This window comes from Felis catus, chromosome B4, assembly GCF_018350175.1.
Source record: "Felis catus isolate Fca126 chromosome B4, F.catus_Fca126_mat1.0, whole genome shotgun sequence".
NCBI classification, from domain to species: domain Eukaryota; kingdom Metazoa; phylum Chordata; class Mammalia; order Carnivora; family Felidae; genus Felis; species Felis catus.
Window position 1 is genome coordinate 60389874 of NC_058374.1, and position 21703 is coordinate 60411576.

The window sequence follows — 21703 nt, forward strand, 5'->3', positions numbered from 1 at the left end:
TGAGCCGAAGTCGGACACTTAACCAAATGAGCCACCCAGGTGCACCCAGTTGAATTATCTTACAATGAGAATAATGGGGCCCCTGGGTGACTCAATTGGTTAAGCATCCAACTTTGGCTCAGGTCATGATCTCACGGTTCGTGAGTTTGAGTCCCACGTCTGGCTCTGTGCTGACAGCTCAGAGCCTGGAACCTGCCTCGGATTCTGAGTCTCTCCCTCTCTCTGTCTCTCCCCACTCTCTCCCTCAAAAATAAATAAACATTAAAAAAAAATAAAAGAATAACATATAGTGTGTTCACAGGAGTGTTCGTTGCTTAATTAAATACCTATAAGTTACTTTGAGATCCTTTAAGGAAAGCATTAAGTAACTGTAAAGGTTTATAAAAACGTTATTCATTTTTTATTCAGTGCGACTCAGCAGGATTCAAAGCACCTTACTGATTGAACAAAGAGGATTACTTTACTTTTTTTTAAGGTACTGTAATTCCCGTGGAAGTTCACTAACAATATTTATGTAAAATGGAACTAGTTCACAACAAATTGTTTTTATGTATGTATGTATGTATGTATTTATACAGATTGTTTAAAAAATATATCAAATAAGGAAGGTAAATGATACAGGGCCTTTGGACCTAAAAAACAAAATACATAGGCAGGAAGGAGGTAGTTGCACAAGTCAGAAATAAATGAAGGCACCTGGCTTTTGTAAAGAACAATAAGAAAGGGCCCTTTTAGAAAATAGAATCTATTCTCCTTGTACATGCATTCTAGGTAAGCACATTTCTATGAAATGTAATTAGTCCTAGTTACTAAAAACATCATGTTCTCCATTGACAGATACTGTGGTTTCTCTATGGTACTGTTCAAATGGAACATTTTACCCTCTTATGCTTAAATATTGCTGTGTGTATTTCTTCGTGACCACAGAAAAATTCAGAATAAAAAAATTTACATTAACATCTAATTTATTTTTGCCTAGCACCCCAGTAATGTCTTTAATAGCAAATTATAATAAAATTCTGATCAAGGAACACATTGGGGATTAAGTATTGCATTTAGCTGTGTTATTTCTCTAATCTTTTAAAGTCTGGAAACATTTCTGAGTCTGACCGTTTTTACCACATTTCCAGGCGCCCTGTACATTTTGAAGAGTATAGGCCAGTTGTTGCATATCTCTCGCTTTTTGTTTGATGTTCTTCATGATTAGATTGAGGGTAAGAGGGTGATACAGAAGGGATGTGACCTCAGTGTATCATATCAGGAGGCAAAGTGGGATGTTTTGAAGGCAGTATTTTATTGGTGCGTGCAATATAAGAGCGCAGGCCCAAGGACGAAGTCTTCAGTGGGCGGGTTTCGGACGCTGCGGAACGTCACTCAGGTCCGTGGTTGCTGCGAGCACTGGCTTCAGAGAGCCTCCACAGAACTCCCCTCCAGCTATGCCCGCAGCCAACTCAACTGCCTCTCCATCCAACAGCTGGTTGAGGTTGGGGTACAAAGCCCCGACCCCTTGCCTCAGTTGTGACTCTGAAGGGTCATCCCAACTCCAGAGCTCCCTGTGGTGTAGGCTGACGCCTCTACTGCACCTGCCTCTGAGTTCACGTTCTCCTTCTGCCTAATCCTGTGGTGCTCTCTCTCCACCTGAGTGGTTCCAGAGATCACTCCCCAATAAATCTCCTGCACACGAATCCAAGAGTTACAGGGTTTTTTTCCCAGGAAACCTAACCTACAACCAGGCCATTATGTATGTGAGTGATAATAATAACATAATATATAATTTGATTTTCAAGTATTACAATTGGTCTATTTTAAACATTAGAATGTTTAAGGTTCTATGTGTATCACTCCTCCTAAAAGAATTTTATTCCAGCATGATTCTACCATAGGAACTATTGTAATCAGAGACCAACAACGCAAAGATGTTAACAAGAGACTTTGTCTGGATTGCTTAGGACAGATCTAACTCCTTAGCTATGCATTTCTAGAAATTTAACTTTTTCAGAGATAATCAAACTCAGAGAAATTAATATAAACTAAGAGTAAATGGAACTCAGAAAAGAACCTGTGGCAATTTATAATGAAAAATATAATTGTCTAGCAAACCAAAACATTTCTGTTGGCTAAGTAGCATACCCTTAATCCGTAAGAAAATGTCAATTGAAGTGAAATCAGACATTTTCTTGATGAGTAAAATGATTTGTCTGATTTCAATTTATCTGATTTATCAAATCTGGTCATCTTTGCACCCTTCAGCCCTGGTGGGACATACCTACAAGTAGACCAGATATTCATTTCTGCTTACCATGGTATTCTGGCCCCACACCATTTAAAACATACAACTTAGTGCTTATAAATATAAAACTCAACCTCCTAATGGTCCACTACTATCCACTCTGATTCTCCATACTATCGTCAGGGTATTTTTAAAGTGCGAATTGACCTGTCACTCTTCTGCCTGAAACCCTTCAACAGTTTCCTATTGCTATTAAGTGAAGATAATTTCCTTAACCTTGTCCACAAAATGCTGTGTGGCCTAATCAGAAAAAAAAAAAAAAATCAATTTTTTCAAGGCCTATTTGGGTTACTTCCTCCAGGAAGCCAAATCAGCATAAAATGTATGCGGTAAGCCTCTGAAAACAACAACCTGATTCACAGGGTGGTTGGAAAATGGAATGGAATGAGAAGCAGATCCAGTAACTTCTCCTCAACAATCCCTATCTTTAGATTTATAGAACTACTCAGCAACAAGACAACCATCAACAGAGCAACAACCGACACTAGTAATGATCTTGTCTGCCCCAGACCCTACTTGAATTTTCTATGTTCAAATAAGCCACAGGATTTGTGACTTACTTCCCTACAGTGAGGCTGAGTCTTGACCTCAGCCATAGCCCCAGGGCCGAAAGGGAGAAGAGGAACTTGGATGGCGTGCCTGTGAAGTAGCTGTCATTTTATATACCTTTTCTAATTTAGCTTTCACGACTGTACCAGATGGAGGAGAGGGTCTTTCTTACCCAGATATTCATTCCCCGAATCCCCGGTGGTATGAGACTATTTGAAGAAGCAAAAGTCACTAAAACATTAAAATAATTACTAGCCAATTGACCTATTACAAAATGAGTCTCCACACAAACTTCCCTTCTGTTTAACAGTAGGGTCTATCTCAAATATTATGCTAAGGTCTTAGTCTTTCTTGGGCATGATTAAAAATATGGATAAGGCCTAGCATGACCAAGCACGTGGGGAAGTGGGAATTTGCCTGTGCTGCTTGCTGGTTATAGTGGAAATTAGTACAATCTCTGGGTAGCCATTTGGCAATAAGTGTGCAAATGTAAAATGTGCATTCTATTTCACCAAGTTCTAGGAATTTGCCCTAACGTTGACATTCTCTGGTGGGAAGAAAGAGCTGAGAAGGAAGTCCAGTTGTTTTAACTGCTTTAACATAGTGGAAACTGTTGAAAACAATGGTTTAAAATAGAAAAATGTGAACGTCAAAGGAGGTCAGAAAACATATTTTTTCCAGAGTGACCCTCTCTATATGATTATGATGTAATGTCCAATGTAGACTGAGAGATGTCAATCCATAATATCATACAAGTGTGTCAGAAAAACTACACTAACCAAATCCCTAATGTGATTCAGCCTTTGCTCAGTCTAAGTACTGCGTAGCTGCAATTGTAACCTAATTAAAAATTTTTCTGCTGTGGTAAAGTACACACAACCAATTTTTTTTTTTATATTTACTATAAAATACTGGCTCTCCTTCCAATGTCTTAAATTTTTTTGGAAACAATTATCCCCTGATAATGAGGACCTCCAAAATCTAAATTATTCCTGTTATGGATGAGTTAATTGAGGTTTAGAGAGTTTAAGAAATGTGCCCAAGACCACTAGGCTAAGGAATCAGCCTTTAGTCCAGATATGGACCCTAAATGTGGTCCTCCTTCCAACACACAGTGTGACTCAGGAGAGACACTCTGCCCTGCTTGCCCATTTGGTCTGTCCTATTCTCTGCCTCCGAGCATGGACAGTTTACTTCAGAACGCGGAAAATAGGTCTGCAAGTTGTACCATGTCTGAATTTCCCTCCAGGTTCAGCCCACAGTAGGAACATCTACTAGCATCCAGGCCATGTGGGGGTTTGCGTTAGAGACGTTCTCTATCTGGACTGTTTCTCCAGTCCTAGATATTTCAACATTAAAAAATAAAAATAAAAAATAAAGTAGATAATTGAAGGAGTAGGACTTGCACTTAGAGTCACTGAATAGGCTGTAAAAAAGGGAAAGAAATCCCCACCCTAAAAGATAGAAGGTATAAAAAAGAAAGCCCCACCAAAACATTTTGGTTTATAGATTTTCTGAGACCTCACACCATCTCGGAAGAGCTAATGCTAAAATTCAAACAGACTTTGAAGCAGTCATAATTACTTTTAAAGAAATTAATTTTGTTTCATATATTCTATATTAAATGGCTAATACAGAGGAAAAAACCAAATAAAGTATAGGAACTCTATTCCTATACTATACACACATGACTTACAGTTAAAAATATGAGTGGTATCATTAAAATTCCTTTTAAAACTGGAAAGTAATCGCTTTTTAAAGTACAATAATTTTAAGTACTGGAATCACAGTATATGACTAGATACTCTACAACAAAGGGACTATAATAATTTTCTAGAATGTATTCACAGTATTTCAGTTTTTCTTGGGCTGCCTATATTAAACATCAATGGGTTTTCATAAGTTGAATTCGACTATTATGATGAAAAACAGTCTTTGGTGGGGCTTCTTTTTCTTACTTGAAAAAATGAAGTTTTTGTACTCAACCCTAAAATTAGGAAAGGGGAAGACAGCAAGATTTAAGGAAAAAAAAACCCACAGCTTTTCAGTTTTAAAAAGAAAACGACTTTTTAAAATTGAATTATAATGTTAGTGAATTTCTAATATCAGTGAAGATCATTTTTAGGAAACTGAAGGCACCAACAAATTTCTTTTTTTCTTTTTAACTTGAGCTTTAAAATCTTTCAACCATATCTAGTGTAGTATATATCATCACAAAATATCACAGTGCCTTGCACTTTTCTTTTGTAAGGAGTGTTACTGTCAGTTTTTCTTGAAGAGGTGAAGAAAGGGCACCCTATAATAGCATTTGGAGAGTGGTTTCCACGTATACAATGCAATTTCACAGGTATACTGTACAATTAGTACAATCGCCAAGTATTTCTGGTTTTCTCTCCTTCTTGGATTATCAAGAGATTCTATCCTGGCTCCGTCTTGTTTGTATAGGGTCATGCAACTACTTCTGGCCAATGGGTTGTCAGCGGAAATCTCTGCTTGAGACCCTCCAAACTGCTTTTCCTTCTGGCATGAAGTCTAGCAATATTCAAGATGACAGCTTGTCCACTGGCCTGGAACCCCGAGGGACTCTAAGGAGCAAAGCCTTACTGATGACCTATAAAGGACATAAAGCATAAGCGGTAAATAAATCCTCACCATTTGAAGCCACTAAAATTCTGTGATGATCTGTTACTGCATCGCTTAGCCTCATCTTACTCATGCACTATATTTCCTATATCACAGATGGAAAATCCACTGTATCTTTATCTTTGTTAGGATCAGGAATTTGTAAAAATCAATAGAAAGCAGACAAGAGTCAAAGCAGGAAAGGTCCCATAGGGACTTTCTCTCTCTTCATGGATGTAAACATCACCAAAAATGTTCCTTAATTTCAGAGAATCCATTTGGCTTGTAGTGACAAGAGAAAAACGGGTTCCATTCTAAAACATGTTTTTGTTATATCACTGAATATTATTATTTAAAAAATTTTTTAAATGTTTATTTACTTTTGAGAGTAAGAGAGACAGTGTGAGTGGGGGAGGGGCAGAGAGAGAGGGAGACACAGAATCCAAAGCAGGCTCCAGGCTCTGAGCTGTCAGCACAGAGCCCGACGCGGGGCTTGAACTCACAAACTGCGAGATCGTGGCCTGAGCCAAAGTTGGACGCTCAACTGACTGAACCACCCAGGCGCCCCTCACTGAATATTATTAATGGAAATGATAATAGTTTGCTTGAACTGAATGTGATTATGCTCTGAGCCCTATACTTGGTGCTTAATTTATCTCATTTAATTTCACTTCATCCTCACAGGGATCCTAAGAAGTAGCTATTGATATTGAGATCTTCCTAGCTTCAAACTAGTATTCTTTCCTTTATGGCCATGGGGTCTTATAATTTTCAAAGTGCCTTTACCATACATAATTCTACTTCATCTCTTCAGCAACTATTGTGTTGATATTCTTCATTTTGCAGATGCAGGAATAGGACTTCGGGTAACTTTTTTGATCTGTGCTGGGTCATACAGTGAGTAATAGAACCAGGTCCTTGGAATCCAGTCCTTTTGGTTCTTTATTACACTTTGCAGAACAATAAAAATAATGCAAAGAGATGGTTAAACACAATGTATTTTTCACTTTTCCTTAATGCTTTTCTTCAGGCATCTGATTTACATAGGTGCTTTTCACTTTGGGGGAGACATAGCCAAAATCTTGGAATGGTTTACACCCTCTGTGATAAATAGTTTGCCATTTAGTCAAGCAGGTTAAAAATTAAAGCAGGCATCAACTAGAAGTCATTGTTTCCAGGTTTATAAAGTGCTTTGCAGAAGGCAATCTGGTGAGAGTTTTAAATGGGTTGTCATGTGTTTGATTAAACGGTCCGGGCAAATACCCCTGAAGCTTACAGAACAGAGCCTTTATTTTCAAAGAAACTCAGTTGCATTTAGCCTGGCTGAACTAGAGCCCCTTTGAAAGTCAGGACAATGACAAGAGGAGCCAGTAATCAAACACTCTTAGGGTCAAACTGGGAAGGCATTATTCCATAAACTTTCTATTTTTTCCATAGTAAAAAAATTAATAGATTTCTATCAGGACACCCTTCCAGAGGACTGGAAGTACCTATTCTCTCTCTCTCTTCTTAAAAATTTTTTTTTTAATCTACTGGCATAACATTATACATCATAATTTTTTTTTCATAATCACATTAAGAGAAAACTTTTATTTTGTGTCTTTCATTTAAATCTTCAAATATACATATTATGATTATATATACATATATTATTTTTCAAATAATTTTCATACAAAAGATATTACAGTCTTGGCAACGTGCTTTAAAAGAATTTCCAAACCTGACAAAATATTCTGAACATCTCCTCATGTCAATCATTTATCTATATATGATTTCTAACACATACATGCTATTATACTGTATGGGTCCGTAGTAATTTATTGCACCCATCCCTACTTTTAGACATCTAGGTTAATTCCAGCTTTTCACAGGTGCAAATAAATAATGCTGGATAAATAGCCTTGAAAGTGAATTTCTGCCCTTAACTCTGGTGTGTTTTAGGTGGTAGTCTTAAACCCATTTAAAGTATGGGGATTATTATCACAGTAATAGCTAACACTCACTGAGCATATTGTAAGTAGGCCAGTGACCTAAAACAAGTTTCTCTGTCTCCAGATTTCTTGTTTTTGCTTTTGCTCAGGAGTATTTTGTCTACCACTGGGAATCTGAGAGGCTGGCTTTGTCATTCGCTATCTAGTGTGACCCGAGGTAAGTCACTATAGCTCTTGAGCCTCAGTTTTATCATCTGTAAACTGGGGATTATTATACCTAACTCACAGACTTATTGTAAGGATTAAATGAGATATTACAAGCAAAGAGCACAATGCTTAGCGCACAGAAAGAGCTTAGTAAATGTTAGTTACTCTTTAATCTTAACATGGAGCGAATCAGAAATTAATATTACTCTTTTATTCACACAGAGAGGAGTGCTCAACCAGCTTGTCTTAATAATAATCTCTCTCTCTTAAAAAAAATCTTTTTAATATGTATTTATTTTTGAGAGAGGGAGAGACAGAGTGCAAGAGGGGAAGGTGCAGAGAGAGTGGAAGACACAGAATCTGAAGCAGGCTTCAGGCTCCGACGTGGGCCTTAAACTCACAAACTACTACATCATGACCTGAGCCAGAGTTGGATGCTCACCTGACTGAGCCACCCAGCTGCCCCTCCCCTCTTTTTTAATCACATTTTTTATGCTTTAAAAAATCTCCATACCTGTAGCTACATCTCCATTCTCATTCTTACTATTCGTGTCTTTTATTTTTGTTTCTGAATTAGTCTTGCCAAAGTTTTTCCTACTTCCTTGACTTTTCAAAGAATCACCTTTTGGTTTTTATAAGTCAAGTTCCGTCTTTAAAAAAAAATTCCCTATTGCATTAATATTTTATATTTACATTTACGTTCTAGAACTGTATTTGTTTTTTTAATGTTTTACTTTATTAAAAAAAATTTATGTTTATTTTTGAGAGCGAGAGACAGAGTGTGAGTGGGGAGGAATAGAGAGAGAGGGAGACACAGAATCCAAAGCAGGCTCCAGGCTCTGAGTTGTCAGCACAGCGTCCGATGTAGGACCCGAACCCACAAACCGCCAGATGATGACCTGAACTGAAGTTGGACACTTAACTGAGCCACCCAGGAGCCCCCTATTTTATTTATTCTAAAAGAGAGTGTGAGCAGGAGAGGGGCAGAGAGAGAAAGAAAGAGCAAATCCCAAGCAGGCTCTGCAGGGCTTGATCTCATGAATCCTGAGCTCATGACCGAAACTGAAATCAAAAGTCGGACGCTTAATTGACTGAGCCACCCAGGTGCTCCAGAAATATATTTGACTTTGTTAATCATAATAGAATTTACATCCATTTGAAAAATAGAATTATGTGTAGGATTAGTTATGTTTTGACCTATAATACTTGGTGCACATAAGGGCCATGGACCCCTGGAAGGGATTCTACACTAATCTTTACATCCTTCTACTTTCTTTATGTTTCTTTTCTTTTTCAAGTTTCCTGAGTTAAGAGCTTGGTTTTTTGTTTTTACATTTTTGTATATTCTGTTAAATGCATTTAAAGCAATAAACTATCCTCCAAATACTGCTTTGACCATATCCCACAATTACAAAGCTGCATATATAGAAAAGCAGCTCTATTCAGCCAGTGGGAAGGTTTTATTAATAGTTTCCTTCTAGAGGCACCTGACTCAATCGGTTAAGCATCTGATTCTTGATTTCGGTTCAGATCATGATCTCACAGTCATGAGATCAAACCCCGCATGGGGCCCTACATGGAGCTCTGCATCAAGCTCCACAGAGCCTGCTTAGAGTCTCTCTTTCCTTCTCCTTTTGCCTGCCCCCCCTTCTCTCTCTCTCTCTCTCTCTCTCTCAAAAAAAAAAAAAATACAGTTCCCTTCTATTATCATTTACTGCAGTCATTTGACATTCATTGGTTACTTACTATGAGGTAGTCCTAGGAGAGTAAAAGTAATACTGAAGAGTCACTTTGGTCAAAGAGCTTACATTTTCAGCTTACATGCTGAAAACAAAAATCAGATGAATTCTGGGAGCTGTAGAGGTTTTCAACCACAATTTTTCTCACGTTCTGGCCTATGATGTTAGCCTGTCTATGGACATTTAGCCTAGATTTGGAGAAGAGGGAATAAGTGAAAGAGGATAAAAATCCATGTACAACGGTAGGTTAATAAAGTTAGCAATGGCTATGGTCTGTATCTGTTAACTGGGTTTATTCCTTGAACTTTAATTCTAATGTCTGAGAATGTTGATGATTGCAGTTTTGGAAGGCCCTACAAATAATCTCTTATTTGGGCCATGAGTTCTTCATCTGGGTGAATGAAACTTAATGAAAAAGTAAATATATCCATTATATATATATACATATACCTACTTATATTTAGCATATATGTACATTCGCATATTTTTTTTCACTAAAGTCTGTAAATTAGCATTTCTCCCATTATGAAAGCAGTCAGCAAACCACAGTAGCATTAGCAACCTGTGACTTCACCCCAAGAGAAATCACACATATTTTCTACCACGTTGAAGTTGTTGCAGATGTCTAAAATGTTGTTTAAATAGTGTGCATCATTACTGCAAAATTACTGTAGGTCTTGATCTTGTTATTTAATGCATTAGTAAAGACACAAATATGTAACTGTTATCAATGGCTGTGGAATAAGTTACCCCCTAAATCAGTGGCTTACAAAACAAATATTTATAATTTCACTGCCTCTGTGAGCCAGGAATCTGGCCTGATTTAGCTTGGTCTGTGGCTCAGGGTCCTTTCCCAGGCTGCAGTCAAGGTGTCAGCTAGGGCTGCGGTCATCTCAGGTTGTTGGCAGTTCTTTGCAGGCTGTTGGACTGAGTGCCTCAATCCTTTGGTGGCTGCTGACTGGAGACCTTTCTCAGTTCCCTGCCAAGTGAGCCTCTCCATAAGGTAGGTCTCTGTGTGGCAAGCTGGTTTCCACCAGAGTGAGCAAGGGAGAGAGCAAGAGGTGATAGCAAGATGAAAGCCAGATTCTTTTTATAACTTTATCATGAGAAGTGACATTACGTCAGTTTTGATGTATTTTCTTTTTCAGAACCGAGTCACCAGGTCCACACTCAAGAGGAGGGGTTGCACAAGACAAGAATACTGGAAATGAAGATTATTGGGAGTCATCTTAGAAGCTGCCTACCACATAACTGTATCACAAATTCACTTTTTAGTGTTTCAATAACTGCGTGTTAATAAAATCAATTTCCTTTGTAGCCCTAGATGGTTTATTTTACGCATTTAAGGACAATATTCTGAAAAAGATCCATAGATTTCACCAAGCTTCCAGAAGGGCACATGGCTTTAATTTATTTTAGTTCAGGCACCTTCAACAACTTCTTGCAGGAGTTTGTTTAGAATAGCATCAGTTTAAAAACTGGAGGTTAAAGCTTTAGTCTCCATATTATCCTCTTCTGATACCCTAGACTAGTCCATATTACTCTAGTGGTATGAAAAAAATGGCATACTGGAAAGTATAAAATTGCTCTAGAACATTCCACAAACTGTTCTCCATTCTACTCATTTGAATTAATGTATGTACGAGTGTGGTGGAAGGAAAGAGGTGTATAGGCCTCTGTCAAGCATGTTTGATCACAATAAAACTTCCTTATACTTGTACATGGCAATTGTCATTTGAGCCTCAAATGGACCATATGATAAAGGTGGAAATGATTTCCTCAAGAATACACTAATTACCACAATAGTGCTTTTTCTGTTACCAAGCAATGTATGAGAAAAGCACCGAGTGCAAAAAAAGAGAGAAGTGATGTCGTGAGGCTTCCCTAAGTCTTTTGCATCTATCACTTGCTCTTGGTGAAGTTAAAGATAATTATGTTTTCTGCAAGCACAGTACCAGCTTCATATATTGCCTTAGTAGTCTCTAAAAGCCAGGGGTATTTGATAACACCTCCAATATGCAGATCAAAGATGAATTTGTTAACAATAATTGGGAACGATTCTCTTATTTGGTTTGCCCAGCAACTTTTCTCCCCAAAGACAAATGCATCATCTTCACAAAGTCATCTCTTTTGAGTCATGATGCAGGGGTTTTCCTCCTGGTTCACCGATCCTACATAAAGGAGCCCAGTACTGTCAGATATTTTAGATTTTCCAAGATAACCTAAGCAAGTTTTTCGTGTATGCCTCCCAGTTTTTTGTGGCGTTTCCAAATTTAAATCCCTTTCAAGTCTTTGCAGTGGAGTCACGGTGAGATGGAAAAGGGTCAAGGAACCCGGGTTACTTCTAGATCCCACAGCTAGTGGCTAAAGCAACTTGGTCAGCCAATCCATCTTTGTTAATTATCACCTTTTCTTAATCTGCAAATTGCGTGGATTCGTGGGAATTATCTCTAAACCCCTTTCCATTTCCAACATTCTTTGCATTACACTGGGAAATAGTGAGAAAAACTCTGTCATTTAGGACAAGTGACTAATGTGGCAACACATTGGGCACTCTCATAAGAGGCCTGAACCAGTTTTGAGTAGATTAGAGGGAAGTGAGGTAAGGTTGATTACTGAGGTTAGTAGTGACAGTCCAGACAACTCCTCTACGACCATCAGGAATTCACCAGGCGTAAGTGGGTGGGGCAGAGGAGCGGGCGTTGACGACAGAAGGCTACTTCCGGCTATGGCGCGTATGACGTCAGGGCCGAGTCGGACCGGCCTAGCCACCGAGAAGCCGAAGAGGGAGGGCTCGCGAGAGTTCAGGAAGGCCGCCCCGAGATTCCGGCGCGGCCGCGGGTTCCACCTCCCGGGGGCGGGGCGAGGGCGGAGCGGGCAAAAGGGAGCGGACGGGCCCCGGGCCGGCTGCGGTCCGTGCGGAGGCTGAGCCGGCCGCGGGCGCGACCGGAGGCAGGTGAGTACGCGGATGCGGCGCGCGGCGGCCGCGCTTGGGGCCCCCCCTCGCAGCGCCGGCCCCAACTCTGCGAGTAGGGGCAGGAGGAGATATTATGTGTCTTTGGGTGTCCAGGGACGACTCGGCTAATGTCGGGGCTGGCAGTGTCTCCAGTGAAGCCCCAGCGACGGCCTTGGCCCGCCCTCTTGCTCCCCGAGGTGATACTAGCCCCGTGTGTCCGGAGGGTAGCCCTGTGCCCGAAGAGGAATCTTTGTGCTTCTCTGCTCTTCCACTCCTCGGCCCCCGAGCTCCCCGATCCCGGTCCCTGCCTGGGCTTCATAAACAATAACAAATGTCGCGGAACCTTTCCTGGTACCCCGGGCTCGCCCGTCCCATGCCCTCCAGCCCGTGTCACCGAGAAGAGGTATTCTAGGCATGGCTCAAATTGTGGGGGCTGCTTGTGTACCATTCCTAAAAACTGATGCGTCAGATTGCTAAACATTTCTCGGATCGACACAGTAAAGCCGCCCAGCTCCCAGAAACACGGAGTGTTCAACACCGGTCTCAAAATCTGTCCCTACCCCTGGCACCGTAGACCCTTCTTTTAAACATCATTTGCTCCCATTCCCTTTTTTCCTCTTTACTGTCGGGGACAAACGAGTGGTTGCTTGGTATGGGAATAGGATAGGTTGTACCCGATTGAGTAGACGTTTCGTCTTTAAAAAGTTATCAGGTTGACAGCAAAAGAACAAACTTTATTTTCAAAACCGGTGGCCTCCCGTTTACTGATGCGGCTTTTGCTTTGTGGCATCACTTTTCGGGTTGCAAGTTTGGAGGAAAGATATAAAAAGAAATGGGGGGAGGAGGGGCGGGAAGAGCTGGGTGCTGGAAGTGGTGGCTTGTCCAAAAACTGCGATGCCGTTCTCACTTGGTAAAATGCAGAACCAATGCTCTTGTCTGTTTCACATAACTTGTGATAAGTTCTGATAGAAGTCAACTGCTCGGAAAAGGCCTGAGTATTAGCTTTCTTACTGCTAAAGTCTGAGGAAACAACTCTTAAGTGTTTTAATTTATGCCTCCTGGTTGTAAGGTGGTAGGGAGACCTTGTCTTTTAGGGGGTGGGAATGGGATGGGGGCTTCAACTTCTCAGGTCTCCCTACTTTAAGGCAGGATCTATTATTAAGTCCAGTTTTTTCTTAGGGTAGATTTTTTTTGTCTCAGTCACATGTGTATATAACATACTGGGAACCTCTTTGTATTTGATTGACCTTTCTTTGTATGCCTCAGGATATATAAAACAATTAAGTTTACTATACTCTACCCGGTAGCTGAGAGGTATTATATGTGAATTAGCCACTATTATGACTATTTGAGGAAGAGAAATTAGTCCAAAATATGATGTTAAATTGTGATTACATTTGTTCATTGCATAGGTTTATCAAAGCACTTTTATGTGAAAAATCTTGATCTCAAAAGTAAAAAAAAGAAAATTTGGTTTGATCTGGCTTAGCTTTGTATTTTTCTCCTGGTTAAGATGACTGATAACGTTTCCCATTTGGCTGGAATGTGTTTAGGATGAGAAATAAATTGGATGTAGTTTTTGTACTCCTTTGAAAGGACCTGCTATTGAGGAATGAAAAAAAAATTAAACTTAGAAAAGCCACCTTAAATGGGTGCAATTCTTTTTTAGCCTTCTGGTTTTTTTTAGTTTATTTTAAAATGAGTCAAAGAATAGAGACTAGGAATATTTGTGAAAATGAATAGGTATCCTCAGAAGTTTTTATGCTGAAAAATTTATTTCAAAAGGTAGGACACTATAAAAACAAAGAATTTGTAGAAAATGGCAACAAAGCAATGCACTCAAATCAGCCATTTGTTTTCAGAAAAGTTCTCTCGAAGTAATGGCAACGTCATTGTGTAAGCGAAGTTGGATAATACTATGGAAAATGCTTTCCAGTGATCCGGAATAAGTTGGAGGCTTGTTTTGTGTGTGTGTGTGTGTGTGTGTGTGGCATTTTTTTTTAGGAGGAAAAAGAGAGCACATATCAAAGCCAGAAAGATTTGCATCTCAATGTAATGTTAAAATTATTTTATTTTACATAAATAGTGTAGGGTGAATCAAGCAAGCATATTGTCTTCTAGCATCCCCAGGATTACATTAAAATCAGCAGATGGGCAAGTTATGATTAGGTTAGACTTGACATATGCAGAAATTATGCTACTGTATTTTTATATTAAAAGTACCGTGGGCTTTTTTGAATGAAATAATGCAAGTAAGCTTTTAAGGCATAAGAAATTTTTAAAAAAATATATTAGTTTACAAAGATATTCTTAGCAATTTAAGTGTATTAAATGAGTCCTTCTTTCTTCCCTCTCCCTGCAAAATTTTATTTAAGTCTCAACAGAATATTTAGCAAGGTAAGACCAGTACATAAGTGCATTGGGTTACATAAAGCTCCTGTCTCCAGGTAAAAGTTTGGTAATTGACAGGGTTTGATTGTTAAGAACATTTAGAGAGAGGGAGAAGAAAGACAGCCATGAACAATATTCGCTGTCTGGTGCACTCAGATGAGCTGTAGTCTCTATCTTCAAAGAGATGTAAGTAATCTACATTGGGAGGGAAATTTACCCAAATAACTGATACATGATGCATTTTGTGGAGAAGCCTAGGAGGGAGGGATTAAATTCTACTAGATCAGATAAGGAAGGTTTTGAGGAGGGACCAGCATTTGTGTAAATGATTTGGATGATTTAGTCATGATAATCATAATAAGTAAACACATTATATAATGCTGATTGCTGCTAAACCCTTATATGTACTAATTTACCTGGGTTTAATCCCTGTAACAACCATAGGGAGTAGGTATTTTTTATTATTTCCATTTTGCAGACAGAGTAACTGAGTTACCAAGACCAGCTAACTAGAAAATCATAGAACAAGGGTTCCAAGCCAAGAATTCTGGTTTATACCTGTCCCTGTGCTTACTCACTATCCTTATTTTCTCTTCCATTCTTGATGGTCTTTCTCAGGTCTGTTTCAAAAAATTGATTTTGGCAAATGCATTTCACTGACACATAAATTTAGGGCTCAATTTTCTAGAAAGACCTAGAAAGCTTCAAAATAAAGAAAACCCAGGTAAATAAGTTATTTTTGGAAAGTTAGGTAATCCATTTCAAGAAGTTACTCAAATGTATGCAAATTAAATATAACCACTGAGTGGGACTTTTGATAAATTTGACTTATTACCTAGTAGCATACCCATAAGGATTTAGGAATGGGAAATTGTAACTATATTAACTCCTTTCCCTAATGGAATGTTTGAATCATTGTATATTTTGGCTTGTAATTTTAAAAAATCACTTGGCACTGGGTAATTTTGGATTGAATTGGGAAGTTGGAATTTAGTTAATGATTGATTGTCTCAGCCCCTTGAGTTTTTATTTCCACCAACAGCTCAATTTATTATTCCTGAATCAGGTTTTTTGTTTGTTTGTTTTGTTTTGTTTTGTTTTGTTTTTAAGATTTTACTTTTAGGTGATCTTTATGCAAAATGCAGGGCTCCAACTCAACCCCGAGATAAGAATTACACGCTTTACCGACTGAGCAAGCCAGGTGCCCCATGAATCACGGTTTTGAATAGAGTGTTGTACATGTATAAAATGAGAGATGTTCGGGGCGCCTGGGTGGCTCAGTCGGTTAAGCATCCAACTTCGGCTCAGGCCATGATCTCACAGCTCGTGGGTTCGAGCCCACGTCGGGCTCTGTGCTGACAGCTCAGAGCCTGGAACCTGCTTCGGATTCTGTGTCTCCCTCTCTCTCTGCCCCTAACCCACTCGCATTCTGTCTCGGTCTCTCTCAAAAATAAATAAACATTAAAAGAAATTGAAAAAATAAAATAAAATGAGAGATGTTCAATCAATGATACTTTATGTTAGGGCAACTTTGAAAGCTCTTTGGGATTGTAAAATAAAAGGTGCCACACAAATGCATTGTGCCTAGTATAGGCCTACTCAAGAAATGCTTCTTTGTTGAATGAATAGTCCAAATGATTTTATTAATGAAGTTGCAAGAATAGTTCACATTTGTTATTGGTTATCTAAGTATTGGGATCACAGTAAACTCAACTGGGTTTAAAAGTTAGGATAAAAAGTATATCTTGGCAGTGGTAGGGGTACTGTCTATCGAAATGCAGACACTTCAGCTCCTTTGTCTGTGTCCTGATTGACCAAATTCCTAATAGAGTTCCAGAGGCACATTTTCTGTGATTGAGTATAGTAAGTGTTCTCTCCTTGTTTGATTTGGGTAGATTGTAGAAAACCTCCACAGTAGGATAATTCATGGTTTGGTGAGCTTAAAACCTAACAGAAGTAGCAGAACTAAAGCCAAGATTTTTTTTTTTAATGTTTTATTTTATTTTTGAGACAGAGAGAGACAGAGCATGAATGGGGGAGGGTCAGAGAGAGAGAGACACAGAATCTGAAACGGGCTCCAGGCTCTGAGCTGTCAGCACAGAGCCCGACGCGGGGCTTGAACTCACGGACCGCGAGATCATGACCTGAGCCGAAATCGGCCACTTAACCGACTGAGTCACCCAGGCGCCCCCTAAAGCCAAGATTTAAAGCTCATATACTTTTATTATTACAATTAGACAAAACAAATATATATATACACACACATATGTACGTACATATATATACATAGCTTAAATTAATAGTGATGAAATATTATTTCCATTTATCACTGCCTGATTGACATTTTTAGGATCTTCAGCCCATAATTTCATGCAGATACTTATAAGACAACTATGCTTTGTTGCCCCCCCCCCCCCCCAAAAAAAGTTAAAAGTTTCTCTAAGTACAGGTTTGGTTTTGAAAGGTTATTTTTAGTAAAAAGGACTGTGAGTTGGTCCCTCAAAGGGAAACCAGCTATACTCTCACCTCCTTGCTGGTAGAATTTTTTGGCCGTCTTTTCCCCTAATAGACTAGTTTTGTCTACATTGAAAATTTACTGAGACAGGCAGCCTTTCTCTTAGATGATCTGCACAGGCCTTAGGGAAGAGGTTAGCAGTGACAGGTCATATAGTGAGCTGACCATTCACACTGTGTAAATTGAAAAAGGCCTCAAACTTTAGCAGTTTTATGATAGTACTTTTACTATGCTTAGCTTTTAAATTGTTCAACTCCTTGCCTTCTCCTGAATTAACACTAGACCAGTTGACAACCCAAAGTGATGTTGATTCTCTGGCCACCCCATGCAGGGTTTCTTGTTTTCCTTGTCTTCTGCTGATTCTTATTGATTCCATGGGTATAGACTTTTCACATATTACAGCCAATAAGTCTGATCCCATTACACAGGTAGCATCCACTGTTTTCTTACTTTTTACAATGATTTGCTGTCTCTAAATCTGATTCCTAATTTTGAAACATTTTCACTGTTTTTGCAATTACTGAGTATGATGGAGTTAAAAATACTTAACACCTAAAATCCATCACAAATACAACTTCCCCAGACTAAAGAGCAAATAATGGAAGCCTAAATGACTGTGCACTGTTGTTAATACCATCTAATTTTGGCCAGTAGAGTTGGTGTACGTTTGCTATGGAACCTAAGTTTCATTCTGTCTAGGAAAAGTTAAAAAAATTGAAAGTTTGGAAGCAGGCTTCTGTACACATCAGTAAGCACTTTTTTATTTTTATTTATTTTTATTTATTTTTTTTAGCGGCGGGGTGGGGTCTGTCCTGCTCTCCCTCCATACAGTCACTGCTATTCTACTTTTATGACTTCGAGATTTTGGCTACAGTTCTCTAGACTCTTCAGCAATCCTGGAGACACAGTATGTAATTTGTACATTTAATATGAAAAATGCTTTGTGTAATGTATGTTTCTCAAACTTTGTCTCCCAGCAAGAATTTATAGACCGAGCTCTCTGTATATCATCTTCCCTTCTGACGTATTCTTGGCTCTTTTCTCTTCCTGAATGTCACCAATCAGTATACGGGTCTAATAATAATTTTATCAACAGTAAGTCACTTATCACTTACTATGTACAAGACATAATGCTAAGTATTTTATGTAAATATTATCTCATTTAATCCCTGCAGCAACCCTATGAGTTATTATTTCTGCTTACACGTGAGGAAACTGGAGTCTATGGAGGTGAAGTGACCAGATTCATGTGGGTAGATAGTAAGTGATAGAGTTAGAAATTGATCTCTAAGTTCCAGTTTACTTTTCTCCTGTATTGCTTTATTTTATCTAATAAGCTTCTCCCCTGCCGTTTAATTTACTTCCTTCTTCTAGTCCCACCTGAGTTTTCTTTCTTCCCTTCACTTCCTCCCTTTTTAAGTAGTTATTTACAGTTTTGCATGTCACACAAATTCTTTTGGGAAGAGTTTACAGAAATACATCAGCTGTATTCAGATTTCCTGTAGAAGGGACTTGCTCTTGGAGGGAGCTTATTGTAAGAATAATGCTTGTCGCACATTATATTTGTATTGTGCTTTAGAGTTTCTTAAAGCATCCCCCCCCCCCCCACTTTTTCTTACTTAATCCTCCTGGCAAACTTTAACTCAGGTCTTTAGATTAAAAGGTGCTGCAGGCAGTTTCCTAAGGACCATGCACAATTGGTTGAGATGCAGTTCTTGTCCTCAGCAATTTTTTTTTTAATTTTTTTATTTAAAAAAAATTTTTTTTAATGTTTATTTATTTTTGAGACAGAGAGAGACAGAGCATGAATGGGGGAGGGCCAGAGAGAGGGAGACACAGAATCTGAAACAGGCTGCAGGCTCTGAGCTGTCAGCACAGAGCCTGATGTGGGGCTTGAACTCACGGACTGCGAGATCACGACCTGAGCCGAAGTTGGCCGCTCAACTGACTGAGCCACCCAGGCACCCCTGTCCTCAGCAATTTTAATGCTGAAATAAATGACATAATCAAATGTTCTGACTTCATTCAAGCAAATTAAGAGCAAATAACTATCATTACAGCATGGCATTTTCTTAAAGGGTATTAAGGTTTTGAGATTTGAGCTTCCTTTCTGGTCAAAACTGAGAAGTTGGAATTTTAGTTCTGCATTTTAAATCATGAAATGTTAAACGTCCTCCATTCTTGTGATTCAGGTGAAGGATGGTCAAGTTTCTGCCTACCTCATGCTGCATACAATGGTTGCATTTGACTAAAATAATCTTGGTGAAGGAATGGGGTAGAGGGAGTACAGACAAAATTTCAATGGAGGTCCTAACCAGGGCTTGAGGAGGTGTCTTATAGTGTCACTATTGTAGGAAATCGTATGTAAACTTTAAAGAATGGATAAGCTACATATACTCAACTTCTTTGAAAGATCAGAGAGCTTATTCAATGATCCATCTTTGAAATTTTATCTTGTGCCAGTATCTCATTTTATTAAATTTGATTTGGACTAAAGTGTGGATTTTTTTCCTTAGTGAAGCATCTGCCCATTGAGTTGGCCCCAGTGTGGACACACCGCATCGTTTGCCCTTCATAGTTTTTTTTTTTTTTTTTGTATTTGTCAGCAGAGGCTGGTGGCCTGGTTTATAGTACTAGGGAATTGCCTTTTGTTGTGTTTTTACAAGAGATACATTTCATTTGGACACATCTTTCAAATCTGGTTGAGGATATTTTCCATATGTCCACTATTATCTAGCCAAACAGAATAGACTTTTTCTATTTTTGTGGCTAGAGTGGAAAAATGTCAGTCCTGAATTGCATATATTTGACCCACCGATGTTCTTAATATTGGCAAATCCTAAAGGAATCGCAGACTCATAATGTTTTAGTGAAGTTAATCATCATAATTCAACATTTGTCAGCTATTTGCAGGGCCCTGTGTTAGGTACCATGGCGAAATAGAGACGAGTAAAATGTGTTGCACTTCCACTTAGAAAGGTTCAATCCAGTAAGAGACATAATGTGTGGGTACAGATAACTGTAATTCAAACAGAAAGTGATAAGTGAGTGACAGGGCACTGTGGGAGCAGAGGAAGGAGGGATGGCTTCTGGCTGCAGAGATTAGGAAGTCTTCCTGTGTAAAGTGAAATACGAATTGGCTGTTTTAAGAGTGAAGGACAGGCCAGGTAGAGGGATTAGCGTGAGTTGGATATATCTCTATAACAGCTGATAAATTGTATGTTAATTATTTACTTCTCTCTCTGCCTTGTTGGATTTGAGCCCACGGAGCTTAGAGAACAGGTGTTTTTCAGCTTTTTATTCTCTGCATCATCAACTGCTCAACCTGGTACATTTAATTAAAGCCACACTTTAGTAACATTATAGTGGCAATAGTGTATTTGGAATGGATTCAAGGGAAGAGGGACCAGAAATGAGGGACCAATGATGAGATTAACCTATTTTTATTAATTTAATGTTTTTTGATTTGAGTGTAGTTGACGCACAGTGAGTGTCACATTAGTTTCAGGTGTACGGCATGGTGATTCAAGTTCCCTATATGTTATGCTTGCCACAAGTGTAGCTACCATCTGTCACCATACGACGCTATTACGGTGTCTCTATTCCCCATGCTGTGTGTTTCATCCTCATGACTTATTCATTCCATAACTGGAAGCCTGTACCTTCTACTCCTCTTTACCCGTTTTGCCCAACTCCCTCCCCCTCTCTGGCAACCATCAGTTTCTTCTCTGTATTTATAAGCCCGATTCTGCTTTTTGTTTATTCATTTGTTTTGTTTTTTAGATTCCACATGTGAATGAAATTTTATAGTATTTCTCTTCCTAAATCTGACCTATTTCACTTAGCATAATGCCCTCTAGGTACATCCATGTCACAAATGGCCTGATCTCATCCTTTTTTATGGCTGAGTAATATTCCATTGTATAAATATATGACATCTTCATTATCCATTCATCTGTTGATGGACACTTAGGTTGCTTCCATTTCTTGGCTATCATAAATAGTACTGAAATGAATGTAGGCATGCATATGTATTTTTTTAATTTGTGTTTTTGTTTTGAAGAGACTAGGAGATAGATGGTAAAGTCCTTTTTTTTTTTTTAAAGTTTATTTATTTACTTTGAGAGAGAGAGACAGCATGAACAGGGGAGGGGCAGAGAGAGAGGGAGAGAGAGAATTCCAAGCAGACTCTGAGCTGTCAGCACAGAGCCTGACACAGGGCTCAATCCCATGAACTGTGAGATCCTGACCTGAGCTTAAATCAAGAGTTGGACACTTAACCGACTGAGCCACCCAGGTGCCCCAGAGATAGATAATGAAGTTCTAAACGAGGTGGGTTTGGAAAAGGGAGAATTGGATGGATGGGTGTTGCCCCTCCAACTTGAGACCTAGGGAGTTCTTTTGCTGTGAATTACCTGTGGGGGTACATGTCATGTCACGTACCAGGAGACACAGTAATAGAAAGACATGGTGCTCCCTCAGACAGCAGGCAGGCAGCTAGAG

The 21703-nt window shown here is 39.0% G+C and overlaps 2 protein-coding genes and 1 long non-coding RNA gene across 5 annotated transcripts in view; 2 read left to right on the forward strand and 1 right to left on the reverse strand.

Moving 5' to 3' along the window:
* LOC102899618 overlaps positions 1–10655 on the forward strand; it is a 36507-nt gene extending 25852 nt beyond the window's left edge. For both annotated transcript variants that reach the window (XR_002159604.1, XR_440736.3), the window contains 3 exons: positions 5285–5475; positions 7542–7609; positions 10487–10655. This is a non-coding gene — a long non-coding RNA (uncharacterized LOC102899618). The remainder of the gene's footprint in view (positions 1–5284; positions 5476–7541; positions 7610–10486) is intronic.
* Positions 10656–12142: 1487 nt separating this feature from the next.
* Positions 12143–12742, reverse strand: LOC111561451 (putative uncharacterized protein FLJ45840). The gene has a single exon (XM_023257752.2). The coding sequence runs from the start codon at positions 12740–12742 to the stop codon at positions 12143–12145; it is 600 nt and encodes a 199-aa protein (XP_023113520.2).
* STK38L (serine/threonine kinase 38 like) overlaps positions 12167–21703 on the forward strand; it is an 85397-nt gene continuing 75860 nt past the window's right edge. The window contains exons 1-2 of one of the 2 annotated variants that reach the window (XM_023256872.2): positions 12276–12294; positions 17994–18107. In XM_023256872.2, the coding sequence (XP_023112640.2) occupies position 18107 (1 nt within the window). In that variant the 5' untranslated portion in view covers positions 12276–12294; positions 17994–18106. Of the gene's footprint in view, positions 12295–17993; positions 18108–21703 lie in introns of both variants that reach the window. The other variant, XM_023256873.2, reaches the window with a different exon arrangement.

What these genes read in the sequence shown, in the direction of transcription:
- LOC111561451 (XM_023257752.2), bottom strand. Translation starts at nt 12,742, where the DNA reads ATGGTACACAAGCAGCCCCCACAATTTGAGCCATGCCTAGAATACCTC.